Raw genomic sequence first — 21,217 nt, 5'->3', positions numbered from 1 at the left:
GGACTGATAAATCGAGCAACATAATTAGGGTGAATCAGGAACGATCAAGGTCACACGTTTATGGTCAGCCTAAGGGACGCAACAGAGAATTGTGTGGTCTGGAAAGATTGGTCATGCTTGTAACCAGAGCTATGAGAGTCCGGCGGGACTTAGAAGTGTCTGCAAGTGACCTTAGAAAATACATTTCCTTTTAATTTCATTCGGAAATAACAAAAACGAAATCAACAGTCTGGACGGATTCCCAAACCTAGTTACAACCGCGATCGTAAGCCAGCTCGAAGCACATGGGCGAAAATGTTTAACAAATCCACCAAACTTAATAAACTGGCGGTTATTTACCAATAATCGGTATTTTGCTACCGGAAGGGCATTACATGATTACCCCTTTCAAGAACCCCCGGTGTCATCACTGATTTTCAGTTATTATTTTATTGCCTTTAACAACCGATGGAATCTGTTTGGGCGGATACTGGAGACTGAGTATTCTCTGGTGTTGACGTTTTATAATCAGCATATTTCCAAATGAAAGGGAAAAACCATTTCCACAATCATCAGACAGTTCTGCTAAAACCTGAATCCCAGGTACGATTCCGGCTGTATCATAAGCAAAGATTTATCAATCACTAACAAATAGTACCTTTCACAATAAGGTACATGTTAGCTTCCTTATTGCTGCTTCTTATTCATAAGAACCAAAGCGGCCCGACCAGTCTACATACAAAATAAAATGAAGCATACAGAGCCAATATTAACTTCTAACGATGTTTTATGTTAATTATTCATTCTTTAAAGAGAGAATATGGAATTTGTGTCAATATGCCAATAGAATCATTGTGGCTATTCAAAAAAGCAATTTCAAAGAGATGCTTTCAACAAATTTATTAGTTCCATTAAGAAGTTATTAAGAGGGAAGGTATGAAAACGGGCTCGGTGTCCGGGGATTTAAAAATGTACAAAGAATTTGAAGAGTTCATTTTAATGCATCATTCGATCTGGATAAAGACAGTATAAGTTTGACCATGACATCATCGGCTGAACCTTGTTCCTGTAGTTTACAAGCTCGTCCGGAATTCGATAACATACCGGTATAAAATGTATAATTTCATTTATTTTCAGCATAATGGTGTCCACAGGTGCGTAAAATATGGTAGCATTTGATAATGAGTAGCTCTGCATGTTGTTGTTTTTAAAGTTGTCTTGATGGTCTCCAGGCAAACTTAGAGATCCGATCAAGGGGATGTGTTGCTAGGCGATATGTTTCACTTCCGGCCGGGGTAAACTTACAAATATATGAAATATCAGCAATGATCAAAATAAATATATTGAACAAAAAAGGTGAGGGATCATGAAAATTTCGGGGATTATTTTTTATAGTGAAGACTTGTATTTCCTAAAAGATATCCAAAACATGTTCATGATCTCTATGGGTTTTTTCGTTCAGTATATATACAGAATATTATATGTTACGAGTTGAATAACAGAAATCAGTGGGAAAGACTTCAGGCATCTACAGCGTCACCCGTGTTTATGCTTTGTTGAAATGCTTATTCATTACTACATTATTGACAAGAATTTATACGTGTGAGGTTTTTGTATATTCTGTTAATTCGCAAAAAAAATAGTTTGCTTTAAACAATTACAGAGTGTCATATCTCTACAATATAGGCATCAACTTAAATGAATTAGTTACACCTGCATTATATTACATTTCAGTACATTTGAAAGCAACACACTACAAGTACATGTGGACTGGTATTTAGACAAACTTGTTATTCAAACATGTTAATATAATAAGTTATGTCGAGTATATGGTTTCATATACATATATTTGATATGGTAGATTCATGACACCAATAGTAATTAGTGCCTTTAATCATATACGCAATATATATGAATTGTTATTTGAAGCGAGTGTATGCATGTTCTAACTTTCTCTTCACAAGCGTACCTCCATAGTATCGTATAAATGCTTATCGTCGTCATTTACTTGAGCAGTAAACTGTTCATACGTCTCTTGTTTTCTGATATCTATGTTCTCATAATATTTGTTCGCCAAGGCATTAGGGTTATCCCCGGCAGATCCACATGCTACTTCATCGTAGGGAGTGTCTTCTCTGTGCCCTGTACCGTCTTCACCTCGAACGGCCAACTCTAATGCATGGCCCTCTCCTCGTGATCTCAGTGTCTTTGCTGGCTGAACAACCTTACTGAAAGTTCAGATACAACAGAAGTGAAGTGAAGGATAAAAGTGACATGGCCGACATGAAAGCATCATTTGCACAAAGCTTGCTGATATTTGCTCAAACGAGATTCTGAAACGCGTTCTGGTGTTCTAGTGAGTTATTTATCACATGCACCATAAGCTATTTTATATCGTAAGAAGCAGTTTATCATATGCTTCAGTGTGAAAGACTGAGTTTTATGAAGTTGGGAAAAGGTCAAAAAATTCTTTTTCACTGCAGTTAACATAACATATTTGCTTACAAGGGTTGCCACTCCGAAAATTATCTCCCCTTAATCGTTTGTGTCTTATGCCAGAAAACAGGATATTTTTCTTTCTGTTTACGCTAGTTTCATCTGGTCACTTATTTATGGAGTCGATTCTTACCGTTTGTTATTTTCATGAAAATGTTTCTTTCTTACCTTAAATATCTCATTTAACTCGTAAATCGAGACTCTTTGTTTTACAAGCACCATTTCGTCACTTGACCAACATGTATTCATTCGCTTCCAACAAGGGTCTCGTAGATTTATAGAATACTTTTGCTTGATTTTGAAAATAATCATTTCCAAATGTATGAAAAAGACTTTTATTGGCCTTTAATATTTCTTTGTTATTTTGTTTATATTTTTTTACATTTTGCAATCATGGAACTAAATTCTAAATCGCAATTACAATTGGTGGTGGAGAATGTCACGTTTCATATTGGGAATTTAAATAATGTAATTTTCCTTGTGACAATTACACAAAAAGTAGGTGATAAATAGGATACTCCACGTGTCATGTGAATTATCATGTTTCACTCGATACATGGAATATTATTAATATATTGAGAACTACATCTTCTAAACGAGGCATAATACTCACAAATATATGACAAGGATCACGATGACACAAAGCAGGATAGCGGTGGTCACCCCAAAGGCGATCCATGGTGTTACATTTTTGTCAGCCCCAAGTTCTGTACAAAAGTGAATCAGGAAGAAAGTGTTATTGTCATAAGTATTTCCTTCTGAGGCTGAGGTGTTACGAACTTATAATATATAAATATCACGACGTTGAAATACACATTAATCATCAAAACAAGTGAGGAAAATCTGTACAAAGATTTATATATTGCTGATTCCAGCACATGTACCACCAAATCCCTGTCTCAAACAAAGCTTCAGAACCCTTTCCTGATAAGAATCATAAGAGATTAAATGATCCGACTACGCAATGATCATGTGTTTATGAATCACTATCAAATAGTGATGATACCAGGTGTTCGCGAAAAGCATCAGTCACAAACACATACACAGGAAAATTAATCGTTCACCTGACTGAACGTAAACGTAATGCCATCAAGGAAGGAGTCTTTGAAAGCCATTTAGAAGTGATACACGTAAAAAGGGAATGTAGAAACGTAGCGTTCCTCATAATAAAACAAGTTTACATCCATAAATTCTAATCAAGGAAGGACATTCTTTATATTCACAGAAGGTATTTTAAACAACTGGCATTAATACGATGTGGATTCTCAAAGGCTCAAAAAACGTTGCGTCTCGTGAATAGATCTATATTCATTCCTCTATCCATGTGCATTCGTCACAAAAGGCGGTGTCCATACGTGTTCTTACATCTCCATCTTCAAAGTTTCAGGACATGTACAATATGTCAAAAATGAAAATGTACTGAGAAAACAATGTGTGAAATGCTGGTGAGCCACCGGTGGGTGGGTTATTTGACATAATGATGTCAACATTCGCTTATGCCACGTTGACTATTTCTTCAAACAATTCGTTTTTATTCTTTCGATGGAGATAAGTGATCATTTTCAAAGAATGAGTGTGAGGACAAATCATACACTTTTATACTTGATAGAAAACATGCAGAAGGTAACGCTGTATTACACAGGTTATTAAGGATTCATTTTTTTCTTATTATAAAAGTATATTTTATATACATCATACATCAAAATATTTCAACGTACGTTCTGTTCTGAAGTTACCGAAGGGCTCTGTTGATGTACAACCAGCAATGGTACATGCCACAGCAACAACCCTGGAAGATAAACAGTAATTAAAAGGCGTCTTAGGGGCCGACTATTTATTTTGATATTTGGCTTTTTGCTTGTGACTGCCCTTCCAAACACACCAAAATAATTCTCTGAAAGGAGGAGGCAAAGAATTGTTTAAGACAGGTTTGTCTGAATTAACATTCATGCCAAAAGCTATTTACCATGTAGTCATGTCATGTATCTCTACAATCACGCCATTGGTAGTTTTTATATGTTGCTAAACCCCATTATTTACCCTCATCACCATTCCATTGTACAGTTACTGTCAACCAAACTGAATGAGCTGTGTAACTATGTCACTTCTCATTAACTACTGTTTTTATGACTATATTTATGACTTAATCTGTGTCATGTGGCCATGGCTGTATAAGCCTTGGTCCCTAGGCGAAGAGAGGGAAGATCTCACACTGAGCCTCAGGCATCAACACATCAACCACTAGCATCGTATGTGCTCAACTGGCATATAGAGCTTTTTGTGAAAATAAAACTTGTATGTACATCAACTCGATGTTGTCTGTTCCTACCGATAACCCTACATGCATCCCAACAGGAACATGCACATATTCAATGTTACAAACGTCTCTAACCCTCGTGCACCTCTAGTTAAAATATTTTAGATCCGCGCTTTTTTTTCAAACATCCAGAAGCATTCATATTTTGTGTGTAATTCCTGAAGAAAACAAATTCATTTTTTCAAGCAAGTTTCCTTTCAAAATATTTCCAAGTACCAGAGTGTCAAATGGTCGACGCTGATAGTAACCACCAGATAACAGTAGATATTTGTTTCCATATAAAAGGAATTCAACCAACTTTGTTGGGATAAATAATGCCAATACATTAACATCATTAAGTGCATATCACTGGACAGCAAATACATTGGTGACAAGCACAATCTTTGAACGTCTTTTGGTGTCGCCATGGAAGCGGTCCGTTTCCTGTGAAAAATTGTCACAGATTATGAGAAATAAGGGTTTTCATATTTGTTTAGGGGAATGAGGAGAAGCCGTGGATTGAATTGTATATTTGTCTCACCTTCAAGTTAAAACAATGTATGATACAGATGCCTCGCAACGCCGAAGACACTGCTTTGAGTCCCTTTGTGTCATGGGTACATTGTGTGAAACACATTATTGGTAGCATCGTTGTGCTATTGTTTGAATAATAGAAGAAGCCTTAAACAGTTCTCATTCACTCTGGATAGTCGTCGGCAAAATTCGGACAAAACGTGTTACCTAATGCTCAGAGCACTCGACTAGTCATCTCGTCTGTATGGCATCATATGTGACAATTGATGAAGAAATTATGCTTACTTGTACATGGTATTTTGTTCCAGAGGTCCATTACAGAACTGGTCTTTTTCACTGTCACAATTGACATCAACTCCAACCGAGTAAGAAATAAAACCCTGCCCTGAAACCAAAAGTCAATGCAGGTTTTCTACACGTCATTTGAAAATAGTCTCAGGATAGGACATAGTACATCGAGCGATACGAATCCGTTTCTAATAAGTCCTACTCTGGTAAAAGGATAAAAACTATGTATGATTCATTGTAGTATCAAATGATTGTGTTTATCTTAAATAAAAAGTAATTAATATTTTGGAGTTTTCGATTTGTAATTGTATGTTACCTGTAGAAGCGCTTCTCCTTTTCCGTGTATGAGTCAGGTAGTGTTCTTGGGTGGGGCGGTAAGAACCCTTATACCCACTATTCTTCCACTTATACCAGTTCTTCCATGTGTCCCAATCTGTCATATTTTCTGGACGCTTTGATGATTTTTCTGTATGTACGGAAGGTGTATTAGTTTGAACTTTGATGAAAACATGCGTCCTTGAAAGTATTGCGTGATTAATTATTATTTATTATTACACATTCCTGCAAAAGACATATGTATATCAAGAATAACTAGCTCTCCCTGGTGAGTGAATGATATTCAAAAGCTTTTGAAGGAGTATCCATTCTAAAATATCAGATAATGCGTACTTCATTGTTTCCAGTTCCATGTAGTATTCCGTGTATAACCCTTTGATAATTCAAGAAAATACAGCGACAAAACCCTTTCCATATCCAATAGAAATCTCTGCATAAAGCAGAGTCGATTGTACGATTCCGACGATATCATAAGCATGTGATGATGAATCACTCGTACAAGGTGTTCGCAAAACGGCGTCAGAAACACAAGGAAAGGCAAGTTATAATTGCGTCCGCGGAAGACCAGGCAAATTTCGGGAAAAGTGAAAAGGTGGGTTATTGGAACTTTCCAACGATATTGGTGCTATGGTCTCCCCATGTCGTCGAGGTTTACATGCCAATGTGGCTCCCATCTGGTGCTGCTGCAAGTAGGGGAACTGCATGACAGCGTGGGCCGAAATTTGCCCGTTTTTCTGAATATTTTATCCCATTTTCAGCGTTTTATTTCTGGCCATGAGAGACCTTTTGGAGAATAATTGATAGTACTAAGGCTAATGGCCTTTCACACAGATATGAGCTCCGTCGAGAAAGCATAAGAGTCTGTGAGTCTCAACGAATTTAATCAATGTACTGCAGTGACTGGTTCATGACACGGGCAAATTTAACTCGCTATAGCTCCTTCTTTAGGGACATGAATAACTTCCATGATAGACTTTTGCAGTCCGATGTCCAAAGTTACTAATTAATAAACAAACGTTTCTTGAACGCCACCACGCTGCAGACAGATGATGATCAAAAATGGGAAAAATCCTTTTTTCTCGAATCCTGATTGGCGATCTGAGGAACATCTGCACCATTTCGGAGAGTTGTGATCATTTCACGAAACTACTTCAAGCGGTTCCGTATTGACTGGTGACATCAGAACTTTGGCAACTCGCCATTCGAAGACATTTGCATGGTATCCAGCCTTAAATGAGAGAGATCAGGGGAAAGATTCTCGCAATAAAATCGACCACAAAAATAATCTCTACAAAATGCTCATTTGAGTTTCATAGCAAGATAGAATGTGGAAGGGAACCAGCATATAAGAAGGAATGTGCTGCTGGTGTCCTGTAGGAAGGACATTTCGTCTCATTTACGGCGTGTTCATCTCTGAAAATGCAGCATATTGGGAGAAAATCAGCTGGTTCTTTTGAGAGCAGGGAAATTCAACATGAACGAAGTACCTATGGATACCATGACAATCTGCCCAGCCCACAGGTATAAATTAGGACTATGTTGGAAACGGCCATCATCTTGCCAGCACCCTCTACACCTACAGAAATCGACAATGAAACCAGATTGTACGGTAAATGTGACTATGTCTCAGCAAATTCAGAATGAATGGGATAATATATAAGCTGGTACCAGTTGGCTCAGGTAATTATCTTAGAAGTATTTATACATGTGTATCATATTTTATGTTTGATGCGTTTCTGAAATTAGTCTGTCAATTTGATGCTCGTAAAAGAAAAAAATGATATTTAACTTGGCAGATTTTTAGCTGGGTTTATTTTTTTCAAAATCAAGTATATCATGACTGTACAATAATGACTTTTGATTATCACATGCATGCATGATCTGGCAAAATAAGACATGAGTGAAAATATATCGACACACCCTGAATAATTAGTTGGGGGTCCAATCGCAATTGTTTGACAGGATAATGGCAGAATGTCCCCTATAGTATCATCATAATCATCGGCAAAATGACCTGATTAATCTCCAACCAATGTTTCTGGTCATTTGCATGAGGGAGTTTAATTAAGTCTGATTTTTCAAGATCATAATACTAAACATAAATATCTTTGCCAACGTAGTGAGTGGAATGGGTTGGAGAATGCCAAAGAAGGACACAATCCATTATTGCTAACCAAGTTTGTGGGGACCCATTCTGGATTAACATAACCCATGCTTAAAGGTAGAAAGAAACTATCCACCTCTGAACTCCCTCTTTATGAGCTTGAATTTAACTGCGAAAATTGAAGCATGGATTGTTGAATAACTGATTATTTTTGGTGTGTAAACATTTCCAACAAATGGTGCTGAACCCGCTGGTTATGCGCCCATGTTTTACGCGCAAAAACGCCATCTTGGATAGTCTTTCAGATAGGGGCTGTTTCATCACAATGGATACCCGGTCAGTACGGGTGTACTTTATAAGTTACAACGTCGGATGCTAAATGGGATGGTATCACACGCTTCACCAATTTCAGCTACGAGAATGAGGGAGTTGGTGTTTGGAAAGGATATGCTATTTGAGATGGTATATTCTTTTACTATGAGACTCACAAAGTGGACGCACAATGTGAAACATGCTTCATCGTTAGAGCCTACAGCAGTCCGCAAGTTAGAACTTGGATAGTTCCAGCATTTGTGCACACAAGAAGGGTGCACAAAATCCTTCAACATCGAGGAAGAACTGGAGAGCCATCTCTCAGTTAGCAGACACGACCGTATTGTTGTGATGGACACTCAGTACGATACCATAATGAGATAATGGGGTGCTCAGGAAGCTGAAGGCCACAGTCAGCAGCAAGAATCTGCGCGTACTACCATACAAGTAGAATCTGGTCAGATGTCTACACTGATGGAGGGTGTGAACGTTGGTTGGGCCGCCAGAACGACTACTAAACACACCGCTTTTTTCCATTTAAATCAAGAAATTCTTGATAGAGCAGTTCTTGATCAGTGTAAACACCGAAAGGAAAGAGGATCCCATCACTGTAACCAAACGGATGTGAAGTCCAAATTCTCGAAAAAAGATTGGCTGAACAGTCGTCAAATCGCTTCTTATTTCTCAAGACTAGCTGCACTACAGAAATGTGGCCGTTTGAATCTGGGAACAACGATCTAAAGTGCTGAAATGTAGGATGAGGAACAATGTGAAATTGTGGCAAATGTACTCGCCATAATATCAGACGAAAAATTATCTCAGCACTTGATGAATGAACAATATACTAGATGAAGAACATGGAATTTATCATGAAAAGTCTATTCAAAAGTGATGTCGAACTATCTTACTTGCGGTGCATCTTTTGCATCTTTGTTTCGATGCATTGGTATCTCCCTCTGTTAGCCTCGTATAGATAGAACTGTGAACTAGATACTATGTCGCTTTAGACTCCCTCCAAGATGCTTCTGAATCCATGATTCTCATTACAACAGAGTGCAATGAATGTGTTACACCTAATCGTTGGACAGAATTTCGTACCCAATTTCTCAAACTATGCATGAAACCATTCCTAATAATCGTAAACACTGAGCAGCGAATCTGTTGTGCCTCGTATGTCAATATTCCTGATTTGACATAGAGTATTTTCTGTATCACAAGTCGTTTTTCATTGAATTTTTTTAAGTCCTTCTGAATGGTTTCCAAGTATTTTTATTTTTTCCTGTCTGGAGTATGGAGGATGTACTTCTAAATGAATATGCGCCAATATATGTTCTCTGGCGCCCATGAAGAACTTGGTATTTAGTCGTGAATATAGGTAGTCGTCACAGCGAGTATTGCAGTTTCATATCTGAGGTCTGTTTGCTGTATAGATGTACCTTGATAGGCGTGAGACTTGTCATGCGCTTAGAGCATACGGGCATCCACTGTTCTGTGAAGTTTGGTTGATATCCTATTTCAAATGAGGTAATGAGCCCATACAAAAATCCTCGTTGACGACTGACTGAATTCGGGCAATTTTGCAATGAATAATCATTTTTTTCCATTTTCTTCGCCAAGGATGGAAGGACTCGGGATATTGCACAACACTAGCTACCATTATGTGAATTTTGGCCGAAATCTCTGACACAGGCATTAGCACCTCCCGCCCGGTCATCTCACAAACTCGCTCTTAATTGTTCTCCTGAAAAAACACCGATACATATGGTACATGTCAAAATAGGGAATTGGATCAGACATTATTTTGTCACTGATGTGTTAAATTTGGAAACATCAGCCACATGTCTACGATAAACATTAAACGATAAAAGTTTTACTAAGCCGTTCAATGCTGTAACCTGGATGAAACAACTACTAGGCAAGAGTCGAATGAGGCTCTTTAAAAACCCAACAGAAAGAGCATCCTCGATTATATCTCAAAAGTTGTGAAATGTAAACACTAAAGGCAGGAGCTGCTGTTGCTGGAATATTGCTCGTCCTGAAAGGAAAGTTGACTTTTGGAGAGTTGAAGTCATCCTCTTGTCATACAGTCTTGTAGAGAGTGTTTTGTAACTCTAAATATGAAACAGAGGAGGCTGCCTCACTGGTCATTTCTTGCATTTCTTTATGTGTCATTTATACCAAGTTCAATTAATGTAATAATGCTTACATATAATGGTTAAGTCATTTGAGGTCTTGTTGGAACAGTTACAAACTTTTCTTTGAATTTCTAAATGACATCTGGCTGGGACAGAATGACTTTATTCCAATTTCGTTTCCTCTTTTTTATTTTTTGCATTCTACCAATGAAAACGTCACGTACTGACTTAACCCACCCACTCTGAAAGACACTCAACAGGTTCCTCTTCTCTTTTGGCATATTCTTCTTCCTTAAGAAAAAGAAACTTAACAACACCGTTTTATGTGAGTCTAGCAACGGAGCGTCAAAACCTATTCTTTTCTTTCTGAATTTTGGCCTTTTGCGTTTCGTCCTTTGTGACATCAGTGTATTGTTTGTCAGTGTTTCTAATTAGCACATACAGACGCGCACACACACGCGCACAATACGACCAGATACTGAAGCTGTGCCTTTATATTGGATGTCATAATATAAAAACGGAACAATGTACAAGCAATAGTTCCTCTTCGAATTGAGTGTAACAGGTTATTTAGCTTACCATTTCCCTTCATGACAAGAATTCCTGCTCCAAGAATTTCCCCATTTGTATCGTCGAGAAGGGTCATTGAATCAAAGGAGACAGTAAAGGATGTGTCTGTGGCAACGCCTTTGCTTTGAGTTGCTGTGTTGATGAATGTTTCTGTCAAAGTCTTTATTAGAGGTTCTGTCGAAAAAAAACGCAGAAATAATAATACGTTTGGTATTAACTTCCTATGCCGTTTAAAATTATCCGTGTATTTTTTTATCATTCAACAGTATTAAAAAGGTTCACATTGTATAGTCATAATTTTGAGATTGATCCGGGGTAGAATAGGTCTTCTGCACCCCATGCTTGCCGTAAAAGGCGACTATGCTTGTCGTAAGAGGCGACTAACGGGATCCGGTGGTCAGGCTCGCTGGCTTGGGCATCGTATCCCAATTCCGTGGATCGATGTTCATGATGTCAATCACTGGATTGTCTGGTCCAGACACGATTATTTACAGATCGGCGTATTAAAACAGGAATATTGCTGAGTGCGGCGTTAAACAACAAACAAACAAACCCATTTTGGGATTACATGTACAAATAATGTATTACATTGAAAAGGATACACACACCTTATCTCCGAAATTGTCATATATTTTGGGGGCTGCGACTGTATGCAAGCAACCGTCCAAAATTGTGCAGCTACTTAAACATTACTACTGTACTTACTACCAGCAGGTGAGTGGATCACGTTTGACTGTTTCGTTTTTCCTCTATCCATCGCATTCGCGGAAACCTTTTCAGAAGAAAATACACTTTACTAAATGAATTAAGAGCTGACATGTATTAGGTGTTCAAGAAATAGAACCAATGATGCTTCAAATTTCCACGTCAACACAAATACAGAGTTTACTCCGTAATTAAAATGACATATGATATGTGAAAAAGGATAAATGGACTCAGAAAAGTGTGTGTTGTTTAGATGGTTTTACGTTAATGACAATAGTGTTGCATATAATAGTGCCCACCTAGTGAACTAACCTTCTGAAAGAACATGTTATATTTATAATGCAAAACCTATCAGCAATAATGATCATTCAAATATCCGTTGATTTCCATTATATTGACCTGAGTTTAGACTTTCAAAGCCTACTTAGTTTAATGCTTGTTAAAATCGCCTTGAGCACATTGCCCGTACCAATAACGACATCGAAAGCACCTTAAACATAATAAACGATTAACCAAACAAGCTTCTTGAGAATAAACATTTTTATAATCATTGTCTATGAATGTTATTTCCAGCTACTTACGAGAGACATAACATATGCAATTCAGTTTATGCTCAATTTCGTTAACTCTTTCAACACCAGTCAACCAGAAGCTTTTACTGCTGTGACACAGCGTTCCCAGACACTTTTGTGTGATAGATGAAGCCAACATTTATCAAGGAAAATATCTGCTTGTCAAACATCTTTGCTATTACATGTTATACACTATTTGAAAGGTCTAATCATTATACATTTATACATTCATGTTTATCACGTGATTTAAATATATTTCTGCATTTACAACTTAACTAAGTTCGTTGTAACTAAAAGTATATACGCTAACACATTCATAGCGTCCAGATTGAGGACAAAGTATGCAAAATTTTGACGATTTTCGGCAAATATAAGATTTCATAAAATCCACTTACCTATTTCTTTCTTTTATATTGTTTACGTAATCAGAAAATTATACTTTAAAGAATCAAAAATAGTATCTGTCATCACCAATTTCCCGATAAAGCGGCTGTCCGCTAAGTAAACATGAGGAAATACCTCCTTTTTCGAAGTTTTGTATGAATACATTGTGACATGTTCGTCGAAGACTGGCATGTGATACAAAGATAGAAGCCTTAATTCTTCATCTGCCCCACCTGGAGTCTTTTCGTAGCTGATACATGCGATTTCATTGGAAAAAGATTGGTTTCTAATGACGCTTTCTTGCCGAAATCTGCTACAAGATTCGTGATTTGCAATTGTCAAATTTGAGCACGTGAAATAACGCAGCCAATCAAATTACAGCAATGGTACCGTCCTCGTGTATGATGAATTTCAGATTTTGACGAAAGTTTATTTTGTTAATTATAAGTTGTGTTATTCTGAACGTTTTAAGCAGGAAATCACGATCTATATTAAACATATGGAACTTTGTGGATGTATCGTGATCGATTACGAGCTGTGACAAAGATATTTGATGCATATATTTTGGCATTAAACGTCGTGTCCGAGGCAACGAAAGTCGAGATGTTATTTGACTTACATTACACGCGATCGCGCGAAAAGATGGAAATAATAACTTAGATGTAAGTTTGACAACTTTTAGAAATATTTTGATGGTTTTATTCATTACTTTGTATAATATTTTTAAAGATTTGCTTGAAACGTCTTTATTTTGCTCTTTGACTTGTTCAATGTGGACCCATTGTCGAAGGGTGTGTCCGAAAAAATGTTTTTCAAAAACATTGCGGGAAATAGTGAAGAATTCTTAAATCTAACGATTAAAAAACTATGTATGGAAATGGAACACGTATTTCAGACATTGTTAATAAGATTATATATTATTTTGACGTGACTATGGCTTGGCCGGTCTACCGCCCTGAGGTGTCGGGGGACTCGGGGCTTCTTGGCCTACGGTGTTGAAAGAGTTAATTGGAGTATTTAAATATAAGGTCTCAAATTTCCTCTCTGAGAATGCAATACATTTCAGCATATTTGTTTAAATATTAGTCACTCAGTGTATTTGCTTGAAAACATACCAACGAAAATATTCAATATATTTGCAGTTTGATATCTACGCACTAGTCGATTAAGTTTATTTTTAATTAATATGCTAATGCAAGAAGCTTAGCATGCAGTCATACATTCTAATTCATATCATTATAAACATTTGCTTATGTTAGAATTTCGAACATTAAGATGCTGCTCCCACCAGCTTTGTATTGAGACTTGCAGATTGTAAACAGAATTCAGAGCGGAGAGGATGTTAAATGTGTAGTCAATACTCTTATCGAGGATGAGTATTATTTCGTATTTATACTGTCATACGACCTATTGCTTTATGTCAATGCAGTAGACATATTCACACCTCATTGCCACACCTTTAGAAACATACGGAAACCAATAGTATCCCCAATATATACCCAATAAATGTGCTCTGTTTATGCTCTTTGTGCTATTTAACATGGTATTATTTGTTTTGGTTGACCTGTGACGATTCCTGGGTCGAATAGGTCTTCAGCAACCCATGCTTGCCGTAAAAGGTGACTATGCTTGTCGTAAAAGGCGACTAACGGGATCGGGTGGTCAGGCTCGCTGACTTGGTTGATGCATGTCATCGATCCCAATTGCTTTGATCGATGTTCATGACATTAGTCACTGGATTGTCTGGTCCAGACTCGGTTATTTACAGACCGCCGCCATATGGCTGAAATATTGCTGAGTGCGGCGTTAAACAACAAACCAACGAACCAACCAAACCAAATGATGATTGGTCTGCAAATAATTACAGAAATTTGAATTTTAGAATACAAAAGAATTTTTCAGGTACGGTTTTAAATACAACTTGCCCTATTAACAAGTTGTTTTTATGTTCATTTGTAGAAGATGTGTGTATGAACGATTATTTTGGAAAGAGTAATTAAATGCTTTTACGGAAAAACGGAAATAGCGGTTTTAACAAGTTAAGAACATATTGCTGCAAAGTTTATTGTACAGAAAATTATGTTTCATCTCATATTCCTAGATGTTTTAGATCCGCCCTAGCGAAATCTAGATGTGGCATTGCCCGTTTAAAAATAGAAACTGGTAGATACACTAATGTACCAGTCAATGACAGAACTTGCTTCCATTGCAAAAACTGTGTTGAAGATGAATGTTACGTTTTGTTTCACTGCCCATGATTTTAGAGATACGCTGTTTAATGAATGTGTCTTTAAATGTGATAGTTTTTTAGATATGTCAGATTTTGATTAGCCTTGCTTTGCTTTATAATAGGAAATAATGATGTCTGTTTCTTAACTGTCAAAATCTGCTTTTTAATTCATAATCGACGAAAAATGTATTACATGGTTAATGTTTTATACTGTTTTAAAATATACTGTTTATTTATCATCTATATTACCGTCTCTCATAATTATTCATGAATGGTTCTGGACACAATTTTACAAATATTGTTTGTAATAACCATGCCTTTTAAATATTTGTATAGAAGTGAGACGAAAATAAACTATTGTGTGTCTGTCTGCTATTATTAATTCCTTAATGTGGCCCATCCTCTCTGTCGAACAATAAATAGATCACTGTGACAACTGCTTAATACATACCATGAATGTGTAGTTGTTTTCTGGTCGTACTGGTAATATGGCTGTATGTGTATCATCACACGGATCCTCAGGTTCATAGTGACCATAAACCATAGGTACTGCTCCCTAGCGATCAACGTGGTATTGTTATTGCAGATTATGTTAAGATGCAGGCTATTTTTTCACAAACAACGTGTGACACCCAACTATCCTGCATTAGAGCTTAAACTAAGGAACATACCAAGGAAGCATAATGTTACATTGGATACATAGTTTTTCTCCCTTGTACCAGGACAAACATTTACCAGAAACAGTTTTTTGTGGCACTCAATGTACCATGTCATTAGGTTTTTTTTAAGAAAATGGATGGAATCAACTATACGGATTAAAGGTTAGGTAAAGGGAACAAACAGCATTACCAAAAATGTCACGCTTTGGTCTCGCAATTGAAAAATATATATGAATTTAAGAATTCTTTTTGGCAAATCTAAGAAAGAATATTTCCAGAAAATGAATGCCATTTCCTCCTTGAATCCCCTTAAGATAATGAAAGAAATGTATACTCCTTTTTCACACACATTCTCCTTCAAATAATGAAAGAAATATATACTCCTTATTCACACACATTCTCCTTCAAATAATTAAAGAAATGTATACTCCTTATTCACACACATCCTCGGCCAATGTGAACTTAGCAAAATATATGTTCACTCTTCTTTTCAATTTAAGAAATTGGTTAATTATTTGATTGATTTGTCCATACATGTTTGTATTGTAAATATAAATCCTAATGTGCTTTTACATGCGCGTTGCTAATTTCATTTGTAATAACATAAACTGTTGTAAGAAACGTATTGTCTCTTCACCGAAAATTTAGCTGACATATTCATTCTTCATTGAGAGACTACAAGTGTTTCCACCCATAAAAAATGATGTGTATTAAAACTAAATGACGTGAATTCAATTGTCAGAGTTAGATTTGATATATACCTACATTTTCAGTAATACAGTATGTATCTTTGAGAAATGTATATTTTCTTCACCTTGCCAGAATAATGTAGTTAGATCTTAATAGCTTAGCTTTTAATGTGATATTAATTCACATGATGCATGATGTTTTGGGATCCAAAGCGTACATGGAACATATAATTCCACTGCTTTTTATGGTACCACTCATCCATTGAACAGAAAGAACAATGTTAACCGATTTCGATAACTACTTCGACTTCTTTTTAGCGTGTATAAACTGTACTTCGTGAGCGTTGTTAATAAGCTTCATAATTAAAATATTTGAATGATATTTATATATTTTATGTTCATAGCACTGAGCTGAATTAGGCGATAGATATACTAGCACTAACTTATTTCCATATCTTGATTGGTATAATCCCTGAGGAAGTATATAAGTATTTACAAGAATTGGTTGAGTACTGCTTGTGGTGTTGTTTGTTTTTGGATGAACACAATAGTACTGTACCGGACCCGAATACTGTATGGTGTAATTCTTGATGAATCCGTTCCTTTCTCTTTCATTGGGACAGTCCCAGGTGAGGTTTACAGCCGTAAAGTTGCCAGGAATCGGTAAAACGTTCAAATTCGTCACTTCTGAAGGTTCTGTAATAATTATAGATTGGATAATGTACACACAGAAGAAAGATATTTACAAGTCTAAACACGGATATACCAAGAAATCCCCAAACAAAGACTTCTAACAAAGAACAATGTAGCGCTCGTCAAACGAAATTAGGACCATAAATTGCATGAATATGAGCAAAACAACACTTACTTGATTCCTTGGTGAGTATGTAACTTCCTGACACCATGGGAAAGGAATACACTTTATGTGTTTTGGCTGTAATGCTGAACTTGTACCTCCATGAGCTCAAAAGACCACCAATAGTTCTTTCAGAAGACTCATGACCTGAAGGAAAGAACATCATAATTGACAAATATTATTTAGCTGTAAAAATACCACCATTTTTTGTGTAAATGAAAACACTGACTGATGTTCATAGCTGTTAGAAACCGCATGACCAAGGGGAACATTTTGACAAATCACTGTGTAACAAAGAGAAAATAAACTTAACGTAGGTTTTCCCATTGTTGAGACTTGTACTCGTACACAAGACGCCATTCACTTCAGGACGAATTTTCCAAACACATTGTGTTCCTGTTGTGTTGCAAATTGTTCGAATCTATTTTATGAAGAACTTGAGTAGGATGTTGGTTCAATATAATACGACATCAAACTTAATGTAGTAGAATAAGTCAGTTGGGGTTTAAGCTTGCTGAAATTACATCACTGCCGAGGACACCAAGAATGGTATCTACAGTATCTACATATATTTTGGGTTTTGGGCGTGACGAGCTAATGTCTTGACCACAAGGCTACTGCAACGCAAAAAAAAATAAAGTACCACAAAAATCCTATCATGCATTGATGTTTCCCTACAAATACTTCTTCACATAAACTGCATACAAGTACACAACTAGAAAGTTTCAATATAAATGCGACTTGTCGCGAGTACATAACCTTAATGATAGCGTTCTTGATATTTTAAGCATGGGTCATTATAATATCACAAACACTGGTTTCTTTTACAATGACATGACCGGTAATAATGACAAATGTATTATTTAGAAATGTATGCATGAAACAAGCAACATACATGTAAGCACACATTCTAGCGAGACGTACAAGGACAAGCAAGTACATGCTTGCCGTAAATGGCGACTATGCTTGTCGATTGTCGTGTTGCTCGGGTTGTCAGGCTCGCTGCATGACTTGGTTGATGCATGTCATTGTATCCTAATTGCGTGGATCGATGATGTCAATCACTGGATTATAATTATCTGGTCCAGACACGATTATTTACAGACCGCCGTCATATAGCTGAACTATATATATATGAACTGAGTGCTGCGTTAAACAACAAGCAAACAAATAAAACATGCGCAGAAGAGACAGATACAAACTTTCACACACATGTTATCTGCTATAATAGGATTAATTGTTATAATAACTTGATATATAATTTATGGTAAATAATATTCTTGTTATTTCTGGGGCTACACCTACCGTTTACAGTTACGTTTTCTATGTTCTCGAACGTGGAAGATTGTCTTCCCGTAGCCTGCTGTACGAGGATGGTGAAATTCGTCGACCCAGACTTGTGAACTGGGGGTGTCCAGGTAACCTCCACCGCCGATGCGTTCAGCACAGTGACAGAGAGATTTTCAGGCCTCGCTGGAACTAGTAGATTGAAATGTACTAATATAATTCAACCACGTATGCCAAGTCATCACCCCTGAAGGATGTCAATGGATATCATACATATTTTATTTTATAATGCTCATTCCAATGAACTTAAAATTATTACCATTCAAAACAAGACATTAGGTTTTATCCCACATCCAGTGGTGAAAATTAGTCGACATTGTGCAATATGAATGGAACTGATACAATGTGTGAAGTGTTTACCATCAATGTCTGTCCGTATAGTAAACGAAGTGTTAATGCCGATGCTGAAGCTATTGACAGCAGCCACGGTGATGGTGTAGTTAGTGAACGACAAGAGGGAGGTGACGTTATAGTTGGCGGGAGACGTTTAAAATATTATTTGCTTTTGAAAATGCCTTGAATGAGAAAATATTACACGTACATTTATACAATGGATCAATTGGTTTTCACCCGGGATACATCTTACTAACTGGTAACAGATTGCAAGGCAACTAGTCCAATTAAGTTTGTGATAAAGTTGTGTTAAAATGTGAGTCGCCAGCGGGATCTGAACTCACAAAAGTTGTCGAAAGAATATCGTATATATTCGTCTGTCGCGGAGTGAACTCGCCAGTACAATACTGGCTGAAATCGAGACTTTACATGTGACTATGTGGGTTTTACTTAGTGTTCTATTCTATACATTCAATGTACATTAAAACTAGGTAACGTAAATCTGTAGCTCCTGATAATAGACGAATAAATTTGAAAGAAATAGTGGGTAAAGATATTATAGGTTATTGACTGAGGAGAACTTCTACAAGTGTCTTTTGTCACAATGATGTCAGCATTCGAGGATGTCAAGTTGACTACTTTTCACATATCTACGACGAAGATGCCTTAAACTGCCTATTGTTGCACTAAAAACATGACAATAAGACATTTTTCCTTTTTTATGTAAAATCGTTAAAATTACATTTGTCGGATGGAAAACTTGCAGATGCTTACAGTGATTATGCACACACAAATGACTAAGGATTAATATATTCCGAATGATAAAAGTATATTTGAAATATATAGTACATTTTTCAGGTGAATTTCAACATACGTTCTGTTTTGAAGTTACCGAACGGATCAGTAGATGTACAACCAGCACTGGTACACGACACAGCAACAACCCTTGAATATAGATAGTAACATTAGTATCCTAAGCCATGGGCCATTTGTTACAAAACGTAGTGAACTTATACATGTATATTGTTATATATCTTCTGAGGATCAGTACAATAAATGAAAGTACATGTCATCTGAAGTTTACTGAGAAAACAATATGTGACATGTTGGACTAGGCATGAAATAGGCATCATCATGGGCATCACTTATGACCCTCCCCCTGCTTGCTGATCTGTTTTGTTTGAAGAGTCGGAAATTCTATTTTGATGGGCATAATCTAAACAAGGCAATTAGGCCAAAACGTTTATCTTACGCTTCGTGCGTATCGACGATCTGATGTCGTTTAATAACCGTCAATTCGTCAATTCCCTTCCACGGTTTACCTACCTGATCTAGAAATAAAGGAGACAAGCGAGACAGCGTCGCCTGTTTCATATTTAGATCTCTACACAGAGTAACAGATACCTCGCCACAAGACTATGAGAAGAGGAAGGACTCTTTCAAATAGTGAACTTTCCCTTCATGTCGATCAATATTCCAGCAGCTCCAGTCTTTGGGGTTGACATTTCACAACTTTTGAGATACAATCGACCATGCTCTTTCTTTGCAAATTAGAAAGAGCGGTTTACGACTCTTGCTGAAAAGTTCTGGGCCTTAGCAAAGCATGCAAAATGTTTCATGTAGACATGTGGAGGTCATTTGACGCCTAAGTGACAAACATCTGGTCTTGTTCGGAATCAGCTTAATGTGTCTACGTGGGGTAGCGCTATCAATGTCCGTAAAAATCCTTGTTAGAATAGGTCTGCAGCAAGCCAAACTTGCCGTAAGAGGCGACTATGCTTGTGGTAAGAGGCAACTAACGGGATCGGGAGGTCAGGCTCACTGATTTGGTTGATGCATGTCATCGAATGCCAATTGCATGGATCGATGTTTATGATGTCAATCACTGGATTGTCTGGTCCAGACTCGATTATTTACACACCGCCGTCATGTAGCTTGACCAGACATTCCAGAGCTTGATATCACGAGCATCGTCTATGCAACTGGACATCGGACATCGTTTTTGTCCCATCACATTTGGAAATATCCTCAACAGTCTAGCTTAAAACAATGCATGATGCAGATGCCTAAAGGTTACAGCATTCAGCTCGTCACGACGAAAACCCGGCTTTGTCTCCCTACATGACGGGGGTACATTGTGTAAAACGCCTACTGCGTATCGTCGTGGTGATGGAAACGACCCTTAACAGATCTCAGAAAACTTGTAACACAATGCTCATGACATTCATCCCGTTTGTATGGCATAATGTGAAAGAAAGAAACAATGCCTACTTATATATAGTCTCTGGTTCCAGGGGTCCATTACAGAACTGGTCTTGTTCACTGTCGCACTTGACATCCACACCTACCGAGTAAGACATGAGACTTTCCCCTGAAGTCAGAAAGTACGTTA

At 37.1% G+C, this 21,217-nt stretch overlaps 1 protein-coding gene across 4 annotated transcripts in view; it reads right to left on the bottom strand.

Moving 5' to 3' along the window:
* The window catches only part of LOC124111740 (phosphatidylinositol phosphatase PTPRQ-like), a 247,471-nt gene that overhangs the window by 171,362 nt on the left and 54,892 nt on the right, over positions 1 to 21,217 (bottom strand). The window contains exons 45-57 of one of the 4 annotated variants that reach the window (XM_048384536.1): positions 21,097 to 21,196; positions 19,700 to 19,770; positions 18,451 to 18,624; positions 17,158 to 17,292; positions 16,849 to 16,985; positions 15,393 to 15,497; positions 11,756 to 11,822; positions 11,060 to 11,224; positions 5,910 to 6,059; positions 5,591 to 5,690; positions 4,194 to 4,264; positions 3,089 to 3,182; positions 891 to 2,207 (exon numbers count right to left, since the gene is read on the bottom strand). The exons of the other annotated variants lie outside the window; for them this stretch is intronic. Of the exons in view, the coding sequence (XP_048240493.1) occupies positions 1,937 to 2,207; positions 3,089 to 3,182; positions 4,194 to 4,264; positions 5,591 to 5,690; positions 5,910 to 6,059; positions 11,060 to 11,224; positions 11,756 to 11,822; positions 15,393 to 15,497; positions 16,849 to 16,985; positions 17,158 to 17,292; positions 18,451 to 18,624; positions 19,700 to 19,770; positions 21,097 to 21,196 (1,640 nt within the window). The 3' untranslated portion in view covers positions 891 to 1,936. Of the gene's footprint in view, positions 1 to 890; positions 2,208 to 3,088; positions 3,183 to 4,193; positions 4,265 to 5,590; positions 5,691 to 5,909; positions 6,060 to 11,059; positions 11,225 to 11,755; positions 11,823 to 15,392; positions 15,498 to 16,848; positions 16,986 to 17,157; positions 17,293 to 18,450; positions 18,625 to 19,699; positions 19,771 to 21,096; positions 21,197 to 21,217 lie in introns of those variants that run through there. 4 annotated transcript variants of the gene reach the window in all.

The sequence above is a fragment of the Haliotis rufescens genome, unplaced genomic scaffold (assembly GCF_023055435.1).
Source record: "Haliotis rufescens isolate VD_foot unplaced genomic scaffold, xgHalRufe1.0.p SCAF_5, whole genome shotgun sequence".
NCBI lineage: Eukaryota > Metazoa > Mollusca > Gastropoda > Lepetellida > Haliotidae > Haliotis > Haliotis rufescens.
The sequence above is the reverse complement of the archived record's forward strand: the minus strand, read 5'-3'. Positions and strand labels throughout refer to the sequence as shown.